At 30.4% G+C, this 16406-nt stretch overlaps 2 protein-coding genes across 2 annotated transcripts; both read right to left on the bottom strand.

The window, feature by feature from the left end:
* Positions 1-3764, bottom strand: LOC130900100 (synaptic vesicle glycoprotein 2A-like). The gene is made up of 7 exons (XM_057810448.1): positions 3628-3764; positions 2813-3137; positions 2207-2734; positions 1815-2007; positions 972-1182; positions 698-901; positions 1-92 (listed from the first exon to the last, which is right to left on the bottom strand). The coding sequence occupies exons 1-7, from the start codon at positions 3689-3691 to the stop codon at positions 37-39; spliced, it is 1581 nt and encodes a 526-aa protein (XP_057666431.1). The 5' UTR covers positions 3692-3764; the 3' UTR covers positions 1-36.
* A 2974-nt stretch (positions 3765-6738) lies between these two features.
* On the bottom strand, positions 6739-16333 carry LOC130900199 (putative transporter svop-1). Its single transcript, XM_057810654.1, has 5 exons — positions 16197-16333; positions 14794-14892; positions 14000-14338; positions 12124-12649; positions 6739-7454 (listed from the first exon to the last, which is right to left on the bottom strand). The coding sequence occupies exons 2-5, from the start codon at positions 14861-14863 to the stop codon at positions 6815-6817; spliced, it is 1575 nt and encodes a 524-aa protein (XP_057666637.1). The 5' UTR covers positions 14864-14892; positions 16197-16333; the 3' UTR covers positions 6739-6814.
* Positions 16334-16406: the final 73 nt, after the last annotated feature.

The raw sequence follows: 16406 nt of genomic DNA on the forward strand, positions 1-16406 counted from the left end.
TAGATTTTAAACGTTTATTTATTGAAATTGATTGTGTTATGTCTTCATTGAAGACTTTGGCGAAGGTAACAGTTTAATGACAATTATAACAACTGAAAGAGAATAAATAAATTAATAAATAAATAGTCCCATAATGCCCTGTTGTTTTTACTTCAAAATCTAGTTTTAGAAGAAAAAACAACATAAAAACGAAAGTTGGAAAAAATATGGTGATAATACTGAATTTTAAATCTAAAAATTAGTGAAATTTATAAATGGAGTAGTAATAAAGTCCGAGGTAACTGTAAAAACCAAATATATTGAAATACATAGGGTGTTCTACATTATTATGACAGGAATCAAAATTAATAACTTTATATTCGAAAAGTTCACCATTTTGCAATTACATTAGTCTTCTTCTTTTTTCTAGTCAGTATGAGCCCGTACAAATTCCTCATAAGCTACTCAAAAAAACTACAGATAAATGTTCACGTTATTATATAGGTAAGGGCTGAATTGCACAAAAAGAAGAATAATATATTGAACCTCGTTATAATGTAAACAATGAATTCAAATTAAAAATGTTGAAAAAACGAATTGGACGAAAGAGATAGACGAGGAAAATTAACTTGAATCCTAAATGTGTATTTCTGAATGTGATATTGATAATAATAAGTTTGATTTTTTCGTGTTTATTTAATTTGTTCACAACACTTACGAATATGAAAGGCGGCGATGATATAAAACACATAATCACAGAGATCGTAGAAGAAATTTCCACCAGCATATGATCCTGACATGGCACCGAATCTTCCAAACATCAAAGAAACCGCCAGCGCCATTCCTCTTATTTCAGTCGGATACAAATCGACAACTATAGCGTTAACTATACCTATACCAGGAGCGGACATTAAAAATATTCCTACAGAACAAATAATTCAACGTTTATCAATAAAAAATAATTACCCAAAGTCTATGTATATAGATCTTACCTAAAGTGACTTGAATAAACGTGTAACTGCTCAGTAATTGAGCACATATACCTGCAACGGTTCCGGATATGATAAAAAGTGCTAAAAGTCTTCTCGGACCTACTAAATTAATAAGACTTCCTATAGTGATGTAACAAATAACATAACATAATCCGATCGTGAGAGATACCATGAAAACTTCGTCGTTTATATTGTCGTTACATTTACCACCCTGTTGAAATCAATAATTATAACAGTTTAAATTCGCTTTCAACTAGATATAAATACTTCGTTGTTTGTATAGTAAAATTTGAAAAGAAAAACGTAAAAAAATATTTACGGTAATGCTATTTTGATTCCTACTGCTTTAAATATTGTATATTCAGTAAAAAAAATTGTTCTGGTGTGAATTCGTCTTCTACCACGTGTATAACGTATTGCCTATACACTAGAACACCTCGAAAAATTGCAAAATGCATATATTTAGTGGAATTATTATGAAACAAACGTTTAAAGTGTCTATACAGTAGAATCGTTGCAAAATTAACGTCACAAGTTTTACGTGGTGTAAACTCGTCTTTACAAATGTTGTATGATATGTTGCCTATACATTAGAATCGCTGCGGAATAAACATTGAAAATCCTACAAAGTGCAAGCCCACCTTTATAACTATTGTATAATGTGTTGCCTATACAGTAGAATCATTGGGAAATAAATATTAAAAATCTTGCATGGTGTAAACTATTCTTCTAGCGTCCTTGCGTGTTGTCTGTATAGTAAAATTGTTACAAAAAAAATTGGAAAGTATTTTTATTTTTAACTGGAGTCACTGTTTACAGGGTGTACATATAAAATGGCCTTACCTCGATAGATCTAATCGCGTCGTTTTGGATTATTATATCAGTTAAGTAATTGTCGGTTAAAATTTGTACCGACTCATTTTTACTAATATTTTCAACTGCTTTGCACATTGTTACTTCGTTATTTGGAACTTCCTTTCCAAGTTCACTCATACTATTTAATATCTGTGGATACCACATAATCACTGTGGATGTACTAAAACATTTATTAGAAGTAGTAAATCGTGCGTTTTTTGTATAGTAGGTAGAAATATTTCGATATAAATATATTTTAATTAAATTGACAGTAGCGCCATCTTCACTTTTAACCACTAACCTAAATTATTTTATATTTATGTATAGAGGTGGGATTTCCATTTTTATAAATAACTGTTAATCAAATATTGTTTACTTACGTGAAAAATATAGCAAACTGAAGATAGCAGACCATGAATGTTTTTAAAATATACTTTCTCCTAAATACAGGTGCAGTTTGTTGCCACACCGAACTCAATATACCAGAATCTTTTTTACGTTGTACTGCCGTTTCGTTATCGTCCCAAATAATCTGTTTAACCGGATATTCTTGGCGGGTTTTTCCATTGTTAATAGCAAATATTTGTCTCAATATACAAATAGCTTCTTCACTTTTTCCTTGCGTCATTAAATATTTCGGACTTTCCGGTAAGAAAAATACCAATATAACGAAAAATAGACTTGGTAACGCGTAAATTATTATCAACAATCTCCACGGTCTAAATACGACGTCGATTATTGGTAAATTGATGGACCACGTTTGGGGAAGTATAACCCAAGCCATACCGGGTATGTAAATGTTACCGAAAGCTACGAAAGTGGCTATCCACGTAACAACCTTAGGTCTAAATCTGTTATCGTGAAATTCGCCAGCAAAAGCGTATATAATAGCCGAGGAACCTCCGATACTGAAAATTGAAACAACGTAAAATCGCTATTAAAACATACCTCAGTTATTTGGAGGGTTAAATTCGATTTCTACTTACAAAAATCCGTTCAGGAACCTCAATAAAATAAATAACCACGCCACTGTTACGAAACTACATATAAAACTAAATATCGAACTAACGATAAGAGATAACATCGTTACCATCTTTCTGCCCTTAGTATCCGCCAAATACCCCCAAAGATGAGATCCGGTAACGACTCCCAAAAAACTCATAGAGTAAAGTAGCGATTGATGTAACGTACTCAACTCTAAATCACATTGCGCCGCTGGTGTTATGAACATTGCGCACATTGTTTCTACTATAACACACATTAAACTACCTCCAGTAGCTAGTATAATGAAGAAATTAAATTTTCCAAAACCTACAAGCATTAAAACATCGTAAATAGTAAACATTTCCTGTTAAAATTATATATAGTTATAATTTAACTAACACATTATTTTTTGTTTCCAACTCTAATATTCCTAACTTCCGATGTCAGACGTACCAACCTTGAATCTTTCGTGTTCTAATTTTTTACTTTTTAACGCGTTTTTAAATTATAGTTAAATTATAGTTTATAGTGTATCACGCTTTTATATGAATTTTTTTGTAAATGCTTATAAATAATAGAATAAAACATTCATAATTTGCATAAATATAATAATATAAAAAATTAATTTTGCGCGTGTAGAATAATTTGAAGACATCATTCAAATTAGACGGACGGATAACTGAACGTTGGTCATCGAAAGTGTTGAGGAAAAATATTAGAAATATAAAATGGAAAATTTTGTATTAACTACACTGGGTCTTAACGTGTATAATTTAATATTAAATATTTACTTTATTTGTCGTTCGATTTTGCTTACCTGTCAGTTTGATGGCTTCTTCAAAAGTTTTTCTTCCCGCGACATTTTTTTCCATCGCTGTCATTTCTCTCGAATTAATTAACTAACTGAATATGCATATGTTATGCAACCAATTAGAAAAACAATGTTTTTAGATCTTATCTATTTTTTTTTAATTTATAATAAGTCATAAACCAGCTATCATAAGTTTTGCTAATAATAATAATGATAAGCGATATGATTCATGAATAAATAATATCAATTTGACAAGTACAGTGTTAACTTAAAAACGAAAATCGTAAGGCATATTTAAATAACAATAATAAAAAGTGCTTATACCGTTTCGTTAAAACTAATTAAGGATCAGTAATAAGCCAAAATTTCGTACCAGTAAAAAAAAGAGCTAAAAATAGCACTTCGAAACTTGTGACTTAACCTATTTTTCGATCACACCTCGTATATAATTTTTACAATTATTAGCTCGATTAGCGTTGACTCACCCTGTAAGTTTTAAACTATTCTCGTTTCATGTTTATATATAATTTTTATCAAAAAATTAACTTAACAATCGTCCTGTTATCCAAGATATATCTCGGTAAATATTTTAATACAAAATCACATATAATTAAGCAGGATTTTCTATTTAATAACATAATTTTTACGATATTTTTATAATTTAATGATTGTTACAGTTCTTGTGAATACAATATTGTATGTAATTATAATGGTATTACACCATAAATAGACAACCAATTAAACACATAAAAAATAGGCAACCAATTATACACTCTAATAGAATACGTTAAGAAGGAAAACACTGTATAATATTTATTATTTTATTAATATAATTTAATATAATAGAAAATTATTTCATTTGATGACTTTTTATAGCTAATAATCAATTTATGCTTTCTATAAAAGAGAAATGGAAAACGATCCGTTTTTCACTACCATTTTTAAAACATATTCTCCTGTTCACAGACCTATTGCGGGTTTCAGCCGGAAACGTTTAAGGAGTAATCTTTCCTGGGAAAGCGGAAAGTTGATTCAATAACAATTGTTTCTTAATTTGTTAAAATACCAATGAGTTATCATTTTTTTTTTCCTGTAATTATTGATCACTTTCGAAAGTTCTATAGAAAGCCTGCCAATAGCTTTAATGACAGGAAAGCAGGATATAAAAGGAGGTGAAAAAAAGGATACGATTTTCCATTGAAGGAGAAATGTTTTATTTCAATTGAGGCTATGTTTGATATAATTGTTCTGAAATTTGGTCTTCATTTAACTTAATTATAGCGATAGCCATATAAGCCGTAAAAGCGTTTTTAACTTTTTAGAACTAACAATAACTAAATTCCATTCAGGATAGTATTTTTGTAACTTTTCCTCGGTTTCTTCAATTGTTTTGACAAGTGAAATAATAAACATGTCGAATTTCCCATTCAGGTTGGTGGAGTGGAAAGGAGGGGGTTGACAAGTGACAGATTTCTGTATCATAAACATCAACATGCTTCTATATATTTTCCTTGATTCACTTTGAAGATGCATTAGTACAAAGTGGTACTACATACCATTATAACCAATAAAAATATTGAAATTAACCAAAACAGCGTTTTTTTGTTGGGGTTATATGAATACGTGACGTTATATGTGTCACGTGATTAGGCGTACTACAAAAACATAGTTTTTTGGAAACTTTAAAATTTTATTAATATATGTAATAGTAGATCTAGAAGAAATTGGTTTAGTATTTATTTTACTATTCTATGGAATATATAAAAACTAAACAATGCTTTTAATTATTTTCCGAAATAATTATCTTGGTGTATCAAACGAGAAAGTGATAAAACGATCTTCCACGACTATGCACGATTCTAAATTAACTTGGCTGGTTTCAATGACTACAAAAGAATCGAAGAGAGTTTTCGAGTTTTTTAGAATGATTATCGATTCTTTAACAAGTATTTGAACTTTAATCGTTTTATGATATATTTTTGAAGTTATTTAAATAGGTTATAAATTTCTAAAGCTAGAATCGGATAATAATGTTTACAATGTTTATATATTGAAAATTGAAACGCACGTATTGGAATCGATTTTTATTGAAGTGAAATCGAATCGATGTTTTGTCACTTTACTTTTGCTCGGAATAATAAGAGGCGTATAACTTTATACGATTTTTTTTATACGATACGTCTATGGATCATGTACATATAGCAGTATTGCCAAATGTACATTTATATATTTACAAATATTACAAAAACAAATGAAATAAAAGACAGGATATATTTATTGGAATAAAATAGTATTAATAATTATTAGTTTGTAGAAATCGAAATTATCATTTGCTAATAAACACATGTTAATTTCATAATTTGTTTTTTACTATGAAGGCTTATATAGATTACAAAACTTAATAATTTTTGTGGTGAAAAACCTTGAATGAATTTGAGAATGTCGAAAACAAAAACATTTAGCAATTATCTTAAAAGATTAAACGTAATTAGAATGTTTAATGTGGTAAATGAGGAAATACGAGGGTCAATCAAAAAATCAATCGAAATATCGAAACAAAATTTTCTGATACACTAAATCTAAACAAGATATGGTGGAAAACATGCAAACAAGCATAAATATCGATCCTATCAGATTAACGACGCGAACTGCGCAATGTTTAACGCAAAAAGGAATGGAAATTCCACTTGGAAATCCCTTATCTTTGCACAGTTATGTTCTCCTACTACAAAAATTTTCCAGGAAGATACCTCGACGAGCTTTCGGGTTAAGGTATGCGGAAAAGCTCTTTCGGACCCGGAAAATTTTCTTCAATTATGGGGAAAACGAACTTTGTAAATAGAAAACGTGATTTGTAGTAGCGCGACGACGGTTCTCGGTATTGATTTTATATTCGGTTCGACGAATAAAAACCGAAGTACTTCCGAAAGGTATATACAGGGCGATCAGTTATTCATACGGAAATATTTGTGTATTGCGTTTCATAATCAAAATATTTTCGCTTCAATGTAAACGTAAACTGTTATACAGGGTGTTTGGGAAGTTATTGACCGAAATAAAATTTAAATCTATAAGGTTAAGGAGTTATAAGGTTAGGAAAATAATTTGACTTGGAGGTTATGTACAATTATTTATTCGATTACAAGATGGCGACAATGATTTAGCTAAATCCTAAACTAAATAACGATTTTCACTACCAAATCGATACGCGCGTAAACTTTTCGGCGTTTTTTTCTTCTTTTTCGTCGTTCAAACAATCGCCGGGCTTCGGTACGAAAAAGCACAAGATACCGCAGACGATTTCGACGGCGGCGACGATGAAAATCGGCAATTCGCAACGTTTGTCGACGAGATAAGCGAAAACCAAGTTGCTGATGGCGGCTCCGATCCTACCGGCGCATATAACCGTGCACACCGCTATACCGCCCACGGTACTAGGAAACAATTCCACTATCAAACTGGTGATGCACATGTTGGCGGTCAACATGGTCGCTTGGAAAATACAAGCGACTACGAGGTTCTGCGTCGAAGACGTCAGCCAATAGATGGCGCCGGCGCTGACGCCCGCCGCCAGCGACAACGCCGAGGTCATGGTTTTCGAAGATATCCTGGTGCTAAGCAGACAAGAGACGCCGTTGAAGATGAGGGCGGCGGTACCGGTGGCGACGGTGCTCATAATTACCGACGTATCGAACGACGTTTCGCTAGAATTTTCGCCATCTAGCGGTAGATTCGATAATAATTCGATGCTGGCCGTGGTATTAGGATACAGCGTTTGATACCTTTCGAATTTGATGAAAAGTTCTGGTAGCCAAAGACCCAAACCGAATAATCTGAAATTGGAACGATGATTATGTAGATCGAGCATCGAGAAAATTATCCGAGAGGGTTAAATCAGGTTAATAGGGTGTATCGGATAGCAATTCGAATAGTTTTTGCTTGATTGAACCGATACCTGCAGATGGAACGATTTTTGCCTTGTTTAGAACCGATTTTACCTCTTCAGCACATTGTTTTGATTTAATTTTTTTTTGTTTGGGGTGTTAAGTGATTGAACTACGTTTAATGTATGGTTGAAATATATGGATTGTGTGTTTTATGATACAGAGTGGTACTTTTCAAGCAACTACCGCCATCTCTATGTCAGGCCAGATACTCTAGGGACGATTCTGGTGTATTACATATTTTTTCACAATATATCCGATTTTTCAACTAATATAAGATATAAAAATCAAGAAATTTCAAAAAAAAAATGTGACATGCTTGTATAAAAAATTCGATATTTCCGAAACCATTCGAGATATCGATTTATTTTTGACTTGAATCGATTGAGAAAACATGAGTCTAAGCGAGTGTTTATATTTGACTTCTTCAGATCCATTTTTGTGGAAAATATACAGGGTTGAAGTTGTAGTAAAGTTTTTGTTTGGAAAATAACAATATATAAATTCGTAGCATCGACAGTTGGGAGATGGCAACGTTGTAATACAAAAAAATCGAAGAAGGAACGTTAACACTATCATAAAAAAAATACTACAACCCTTTCGTAATCATACAAAGCGAGTTATACAGCATAAAGTTGGAAATTTCAAAAAAAAAATGTGACATGCTTGTATAAAAAATTCGATATTTCCGAAACCAATCGAGATATCGATTTATTTTTGACATGAATCGATTGAGAAAACATGAGTCTAAGCGAGTGTTTATATTTGACTTCTTCAGTTCCATTTTTGTGGAAAATATACAGGGTTGAATTTGTAGTAAAGTTTTTGTTTGGAAAATAACAATATATAAATTCGTAGCATCGACAGTTGGGAAATGGCAACGTTGTAATACCAAAAAATCGAAGAAGGAACGTTAACACTATCATAAAAAAAATACTACAACCCTTTCGTAATCATAAAAAACGAGTTATACGGAATAAAATTAGAAATTTCAAAAAAAAATGTGACATGCTTGTATAAAAAATTCGATATTTCCGAAACCAATCGAGATATCGATTTATTTTTGACATGAATCGATTGAGAAAACATGAGTCTAAGCGAGTGTTTATATTTGACTTCTTCAGTTCCATTTTTGTGGAAAATATACAGGGTTGAAGTTGTAGTAAAGTTTTTGTTTGGAAAATAACAATATATAAATTCGTAGCATCGACAGTTGGGAGATGGCAACGTTGTAATACAAAAAAATCGAAGAAGGAACGTTAACACTATCATAAAAAAAATACTACAACCCTTTCGTAATCATACAAAGCGAGTTATACAGCATAAAGTTGGAAATTTCAAAAAAAAAATGTGACATGCTTGTATAAAAAATTCGATATTTCCGAAACCAATCGAGATATCGATTTATTTTTGACATGAATCGATTGAGAAAACATGAGTCTAAGCGAGTGTTTATATTTGACTTCTTCAGTTCCATTTTTGTGGAAAATATACAGGGTTGAATTTGTAGTAAAGTTTTTGTTTGGAAAATAACAATATATAAATTCGTAGCATCGACAGTTGGGAAATGGCAACGTTGTAATACCAAAAAATCGAAGAAGGAACGTTAACACTATCATAAAAAAAATACTACAACCCTTTCGTAATCATAAAAAACGAGTTATACGGAATAAAATTAGAAATTTCAAAAAAAAATGTGACATGCTTGTATAAAAAATTCGATATTTCCGAAACCAATCGAGATATCGATTTATTTTTGACATGAATCGATTGAGAAAACATGAGTCTAAGCGAGTGTTTATATTTGACTTCTTCAGTTCCATTTTTGTGGAAAATATACAGGGTTGAAGTTGTAGTAAAGTTTTTGTTTGGAAAATAACAATATATAAATTCGTAGCATCGACAGTTGGGAAATGGCAACGTTGTAATACCAAAAAATCGAAGAAAGAACGTTAACACTATCATAAAAAAAATACTACAACCCTTTCGTAATCATACAAAGCGAGTTATACAGCATAAAGTTGGAAATTTCAAAAAAAAAATGTGACATGCTTGTATAAAAAATTCGATATTTCCGAAACCAATCGAGATATCGATTTATTTTTGACATGAATCGATTGAGAAAACATGAGTCTAAGCGAGTGTTTATATTTGACTTCTTCAGTTCCATTTTTGTGGAAAATATACAGGGTTGAAGTTGTAGTAAAGTTTTTGTTTGGAAAATAACAATATATAAATTCGTAGCATCGACAGTTGGGAAATGGCAACGTTGTAATACAAAAAAATCGAAGAAGGAACGTTAACACTATCATAAAAAAAATACTACAATCCTTTCGTAATCATACAAAGCGAGTTATACAGCATAAAGTTGGAAATTTCAAAAAAAAAAATGTGACATGCTTGTATAAAAAATTCGATATTTCCGAAACCAATCGAGATATCGATTTATTTTTGACTTGAATCGATTGAGAAAACATGAGTCTAAGCGACTGTTTATATTTGACTTCTTCAGATCCATTTTTGTGGAAAATATACAGGGTTGAAGTTGTAGTAAAGTTTTTGTTTGGAAAATAACAATATATAAATTCGTAGCATCGACAGTTGGGAAATGGCAACGTTGTAATACAAAAAAATCGAAGAAGGAACGTTAACACTATCATAAAAAAAATACTACAACCCTTTCGTAATCATACAAAGCGAGTTATACAGCATAAAGTTGGAAATTTCAAAAAAAAAATGTGACATGCTTGTATAAAAAATTCGATATTTCCGAAACCAATCGAGATATCGATTTATTTTTGACATGAATCGATTGAGAAAACATGAGTCTAAGCGACTGTTTATATTTGACTTCTTCAGATCCATTTTTGTGGAAAATATACAGGGTTGAAGTTGTAGTAAAGTTTTTGTTTGGAAAATAACAATATATAAATTCGTAGCATCGACAGTTGGGAAATGGCAACGTTGTAATACAAAAAAATCGAAGAAGGAACGTTAACACTATCATAAAAAAAATACTACAACCCTTTCGTAATCATACAAAGCGAGTTATACAGCATAAAGTTGGAAATTTCAAAAAAAAAATGTGACATGCTTGTATAAAAAATTCGATATTTCCGAAACCATTCGAGATATCGATTTATTTTTGACATGAATCGATTGAGAAAACATGAGTCTAAGCGAGTGTTTATATTTGACTTCTTCAGATCCATTTTTGTGGAAAATATACAGGGTTGAAGTTGTAGTAATTTTTTTTTGGAAAATAACAATATATAAATTCGTAGCATCGACAGTTGGGAAATGGCAACGTTGTAATACCAAAAAATCGAAGAAGGAACGTTAACACTATCATAAAAAAAATACTACAACCCTTTCGTAATCATACAAAGCGAGTTATACAGCATAAAGTTGGAAATTTCAAAAAAAAAATGTGACATGCTTGTATAAAAAATTCGATATTTCCGAAACCATTCGAGATATCGATTTATTTTTGACATGAATCGATTGAGAAAACATGAGTCTAAGCGAGTGTTTATATTTGACTTCTTCAGATCCATTTTTGTGGAAAATATACAGGGTTGAAGTTGTAGTAATTTTTTTTTGGAAAATAACAATATATAAATTCGTAGCATCGACAGTTGGAAAATGGCAACGTTGTAATACCAAAAAATCGAAGAAGGAACGTTAACACTATCATAAAAAAAATACTACAACCCTTTCGTAATCATACAAAGCGAGTTATACAGCATAAAGTTGGAAATTTCAAAAAAAAAATGTGACATGCTTGTATAAAAAATTCGATATTTCCGAAACCAATCGAGATATCGATTTATTTTTGACATGAATCGATTGAGAAAACATGAGTCTAAGCGACTGTTTATATTTGACTTCTTCAGATCCATTTTTGTGGAAAATATACAGGGTTGAAGTTGTAGTAAAGTTTTTGTTTGGAAAATAACAATATATAAATTCGTAGCATCGACAGTTGGGAAATGGCAACGTTGTAATACAAAAAAATCGAAGAAGGAACGTTAACACTATCATAAAAAAAATACTACAACCCTTTCGTCATCATAAAAAACGAGTTATACGGAATAAAATTAGAAATTTCAAAAAAAAAATGTGACATGCTTGTATAAAAAATTCGATATTTCCGAAACCAATCGAGATATCGATTTATTTTTGACATGAATCGATTGAGAAAACATGAGTCTAAGCGAGTGTTTATATTTGACTTCTTCAGATCCATTTTTGTGGAAAATATACAGGGTTGAAGTTGTAGTAATTTTTGTTTGGAAAATAACAATATATAAATTCGTAGCATCGACAGTTGGGAAATGGCAACGTTGTAATACCAAAAAATCGAAGAAGGAACGTTAACACTATCATAAAAAAAATACTACAACCCTTTCGTAATTATACAAAGCGAGTTATACAGCATAAAGTTAGAAATTTCAAAAAAAAAATCGATTTATCGATTTATTTTTCACTTGAATCGATTGAGAAAACGTGTGTCAATGTAAATATATTTCTCCAAATCGAAATAGCATATGCTTACCCAAACATGTTGCTGAACATAATGCTGCTAATCAAAAACGTCCTCCATAGTAACGGTTTTTGAAATAACTGTTTCAAATGATCGCCCACTTCCTTCAATACCCTGTACGTTTTCCCCCTGGACACGATTGTATTATGCCGACGATGCGAATCACCTTCACAAATAATATATTTAACAGGAAAACTATCGGGAGAGTTTCCTGTGTTAATAAAATACATTTTATGTAGAATCTTCAAAGCTTCTTTCGGATTTCCTCTTCCTGTGTGATATTTGGGACTTTCCGGTAACCTTGTAAACCAAAATGTCACTACAATTTCCGGTAACGCAATCAGAAGTAAGAAAAATCTCCAAGGAGACAATTTAATTATATCTTTGAAGCTGTAATTTATGTTTAGAGGTAAAATTACGTAGGCTATTATTGGGAGTAATAACCATGAACCGATGAAGAATAATCCGAGGAAGCAAACGCTTCTGAAACGATATTTTGGAGGTTGGAATTCGGCTAAGTAAGCATATGTTAAACTACCTGAAAAAATTTTAATTACAAAACTAAATTTACAGTTATTGATAATAATAATGTGATTTTTTTGTTGATGACAAGGGCGTACCCATATAATATTTCACCTTCTATTATATTCTATTTTTAGTTTTATCTGTACAATTGTAACTGACTTGGTTCCAAAAGTTAAAGACAAGTTATATTTAGAAAAGAAGATAATGGACGTCACTTGCCGCTTGTCAATAGATGGAGGGAAGTCTTGAAAGTTGTTGTTATACGTTTTTATTAAAATAAAACTATATATAAATAAATTTAGTTATTTTAAACATATTGAAGAGTGCAGAGAAACTTTAAATTTACACGCTATTATTCATTTCATCAGTATATATGTAACGGACTTCTCAACGGCTGGTTCCAAAAATTAAAGACGAGTATGATTTAAAAAAGAAGAGAATGGACGTCGCTTGTCAATAAATGGAGGGAAGTATTGAATATTGTTATTGTGATATTTTTGTTTAAATAAAACTATATTAGTGAGTTTACATTTCTTTTAAACGAATAAAATAATGTAGGGAAATTTTAAATTTACAATTCATAAGTGAAATTAGTCTGTGATCGTAGTTTGAACGTAAAAGTGTCGATAAATGTGTCATAACCAAATAAAAATAAATAATGAGTGACCAAGTGTACCAAGATAATGAACTACAGGACGGAAATAACCTGGATACAAGGAATAGTTTTAGAAAATATTAACACGCAAGTAGAAATTATCGATAATACTTTTCAAAAATATTATGGTAGATCGTGTAACAGTATAAATGAATTTTTGTCAAAGAGTTTAAAGATTAAGCTTCAAATTTATCGGTATTCCTCAAAATTTTACGGAATATTGAACAATTTGAAGTAAGCCTGTTCAAAATGTCTTTAGGAAAATAGCAAGAACTAATTTAATAAGTTAAAAAATACTGAAAAGCGCGTGTTTTGAGTCACATCATATCTTTATCCTTTATGAATGATAATATAGTGTCAAAACAACGCTAAATCATTCATTCTTGCAAGTATTAAATTGAGTTATTTGCATTTTTCCCTGAAAAAAACACTTTATAGTCTTTCCCACGGCTATTATGTAAAGATTTATCAATATCCTTCGACATACAATAAAAGAGAGGTTAGGTTGTGTTTGTTAGGAATCCAAAGTAACATCAGGACTGTATTTAAACAAGTTTTATTCATAACGAACTATAATGAAGTCCTGGTATAACAAATTTTGATTTTTCTTGTTAAATCGTTTGATTTTAGCTCTGTCCGAAAGTATTTAACAAGAAAAATAAAGAAGTATCTTTGTCTGGGTACGCCCTTGATCATATCAAAACTCACCTGGAGCTCCCGTGAGAAAACCATTTATAAATCTACAAATAACCAAAAATGTCGTATGCGTATTTAACGCACTCATAATTGTTACGAGGGCATTACAAAAATGTGTAAATATTATTACTTTTTTTCGACCCTTGTTATCAGCTAGCAGACCCCAGAGAAAACAGCTGATCGTACCACCACCTAGAAACGCGACGTTAAGTAGACCTAATTCGAAAGAAGTTAGGTTAAGTTCGCATTTCGCCGATGGAAATATATACGAGGAAATGTCGTTTTGAAAACCTACTATTACTATTGATAGACAACAAATTGCTGCGGCTTCATATTGAAATTTACCATAACCTACAAAAATTTATGAACATAACTTTATATACCAATTTTGAATCGGTGAAAAAAACTCGTGAAATAAATTCATTTATATGTTTATTTGTGATTTTTGTTTAAATTAGTTGTTTAAAATTCTGATAGGATCGAAAAATCTACGCTGACTATAAAGGGCCTCTTGCTTAGCAAGCTTTTCAGCTACTTTTGAATTTTAACAACAAAATTTTAAATTAAATGTGATAAGTCAGATATTTAAACTTGACTGATATATTTGGAATTAATTTCATCAATATCAACTTAATTCGCGTAATATTTGCCTTTAAATTTTTATATCACGAACGTGATTTATTCCCACCGCGAACGCACCATGTCAAACTGCGTATGAATCCGATGACAACTATTTTGTAAACAATAGTTTTGGAATCCCTGGTTTAAATACATTAACCCTATATAGTTTTAATAACAATAAATACCTGTCAAAGTTATAGCTTCGTCGAAGCTGAAGGACTCTTTATTATCTCGGCAAAATTTCGGCACGTTCATTTTAGCACATGCGCATTATGATACAAAAGCTAAAAAAATTAATATTAAACCAATACTACAAAATATTGTTTGGAAATAATTATTCTCATTTGAGAAATTTGAAATGATAATTTCGAGTTTTTAAAAAAATCCGTAATTTAAATAATAGTTGAGATAAATTTAATTTAATTCTGAGTATTTGTAGGAAAATTTTTTATTTAACATTTACACCTACTAGTTAGGCAACGCGCAATATTTCCTTGTTGTAAAGTATAGACACCTAGTGTAAAACTTGAACATCAATTGAAACGTCAACCAATAATAAAGTTTTCGTATGTCACGTATTATATTACACTTGTATAGTCTATTAAAATATGCTATAGAATAAAACTAAAACCATTTTTTCGGATGTCTACTAAAAAACGTTGTGGTACATCGAAAATTTTAATTTAATTTAAAGCAAAAACGACGATTCGTATAAGAAAACTTCAACTTCTTGTTGGATACCTACTAGTTAGGCAACGAAAAATACTGCCACGTAGTGTATTAAAATGTATTACAAAACATTTAAAACATATGAAAAAATAATCATTTCATGTTTGTACCTACACTAAATTTCTCAATAATCGTTAATATAAAAAATTTAATTTGAAAATAACAAGTTTTATGACAGAATTATTATTTATTACTGTATATTTATACCTACTAGTCAGGCAAAACGCAATACTGCCATGTATTGTTTCAGAATGATTACTTCTATCAAAGAAATGTGAATAAATAATAATTACGGTATGCTATGTTTTTTAATATATCGATAATTTTAATAATAGTCAATATTAAATATTAATTTAACGCAATAATAACGATTTGTAGTAGAAAAGTTGGATATTTATACCTACTAGTTAGGCAATTAGCAATACTGCCACGTATTACATTTAACGTACTACAAATTATTTGCGTTCAAGAAATACGAAAAAAATCATTTTGACTTTCTATTTATACTACATTTCTCAATACATCAATAATTTTGATTATAATACATATCAAAATATGTCCATGTGTAAATAGATTTTTTATAAATCAATACTACAGGGTGTTAAGTATAAAATTGCTTATATATTTTAAACTACCCCGTAAAACATCGTGAAACCCAATATTGTTGAAACGAGAATAAAAAGAATAGTCTAAAAATGTAAAAATATACAGGGTTTTCTATTTGGTTGCTAATATAAATATGTATTACAATATATATTTCAAAAATACGTTTCTAATTGGAATAAAGCCTCACACTGTATGTAATTTCGATTTGATCTGAGTAATTTTAAGTAGGATTAATAAAAAAAAATATACTAACACAATAAAAATCACGTCAATGTCACTAAAAACGAAGCCACATTCAGCTGGCCACTTCTACATTTTTCTGAATCTATAGTTTAATGTACTTAAATTTATTAACAAAATTTTGACGTGACAAAGTTCCTTTAGCTCCAAATTGTTTATTAAATTAACCGATTTATTGTCTATAAAATAAAAACAATTGTTAAAATAACAAAATAGTTAATAT

This window comes from Diorhabda carinulata, chromosome 12 (assembly GCF_026250575.1).
Source record: "Diorhabda carinulata isolate Delta chromosome 12, icDioCari1.1, whole genome shotgun sequence".
NCBI lineage: Eukaryota > Metazoa > Arthropoda > Insecta > Coleoptera > Chrysomelidae > Diorhabda > Diorhabda carinulata.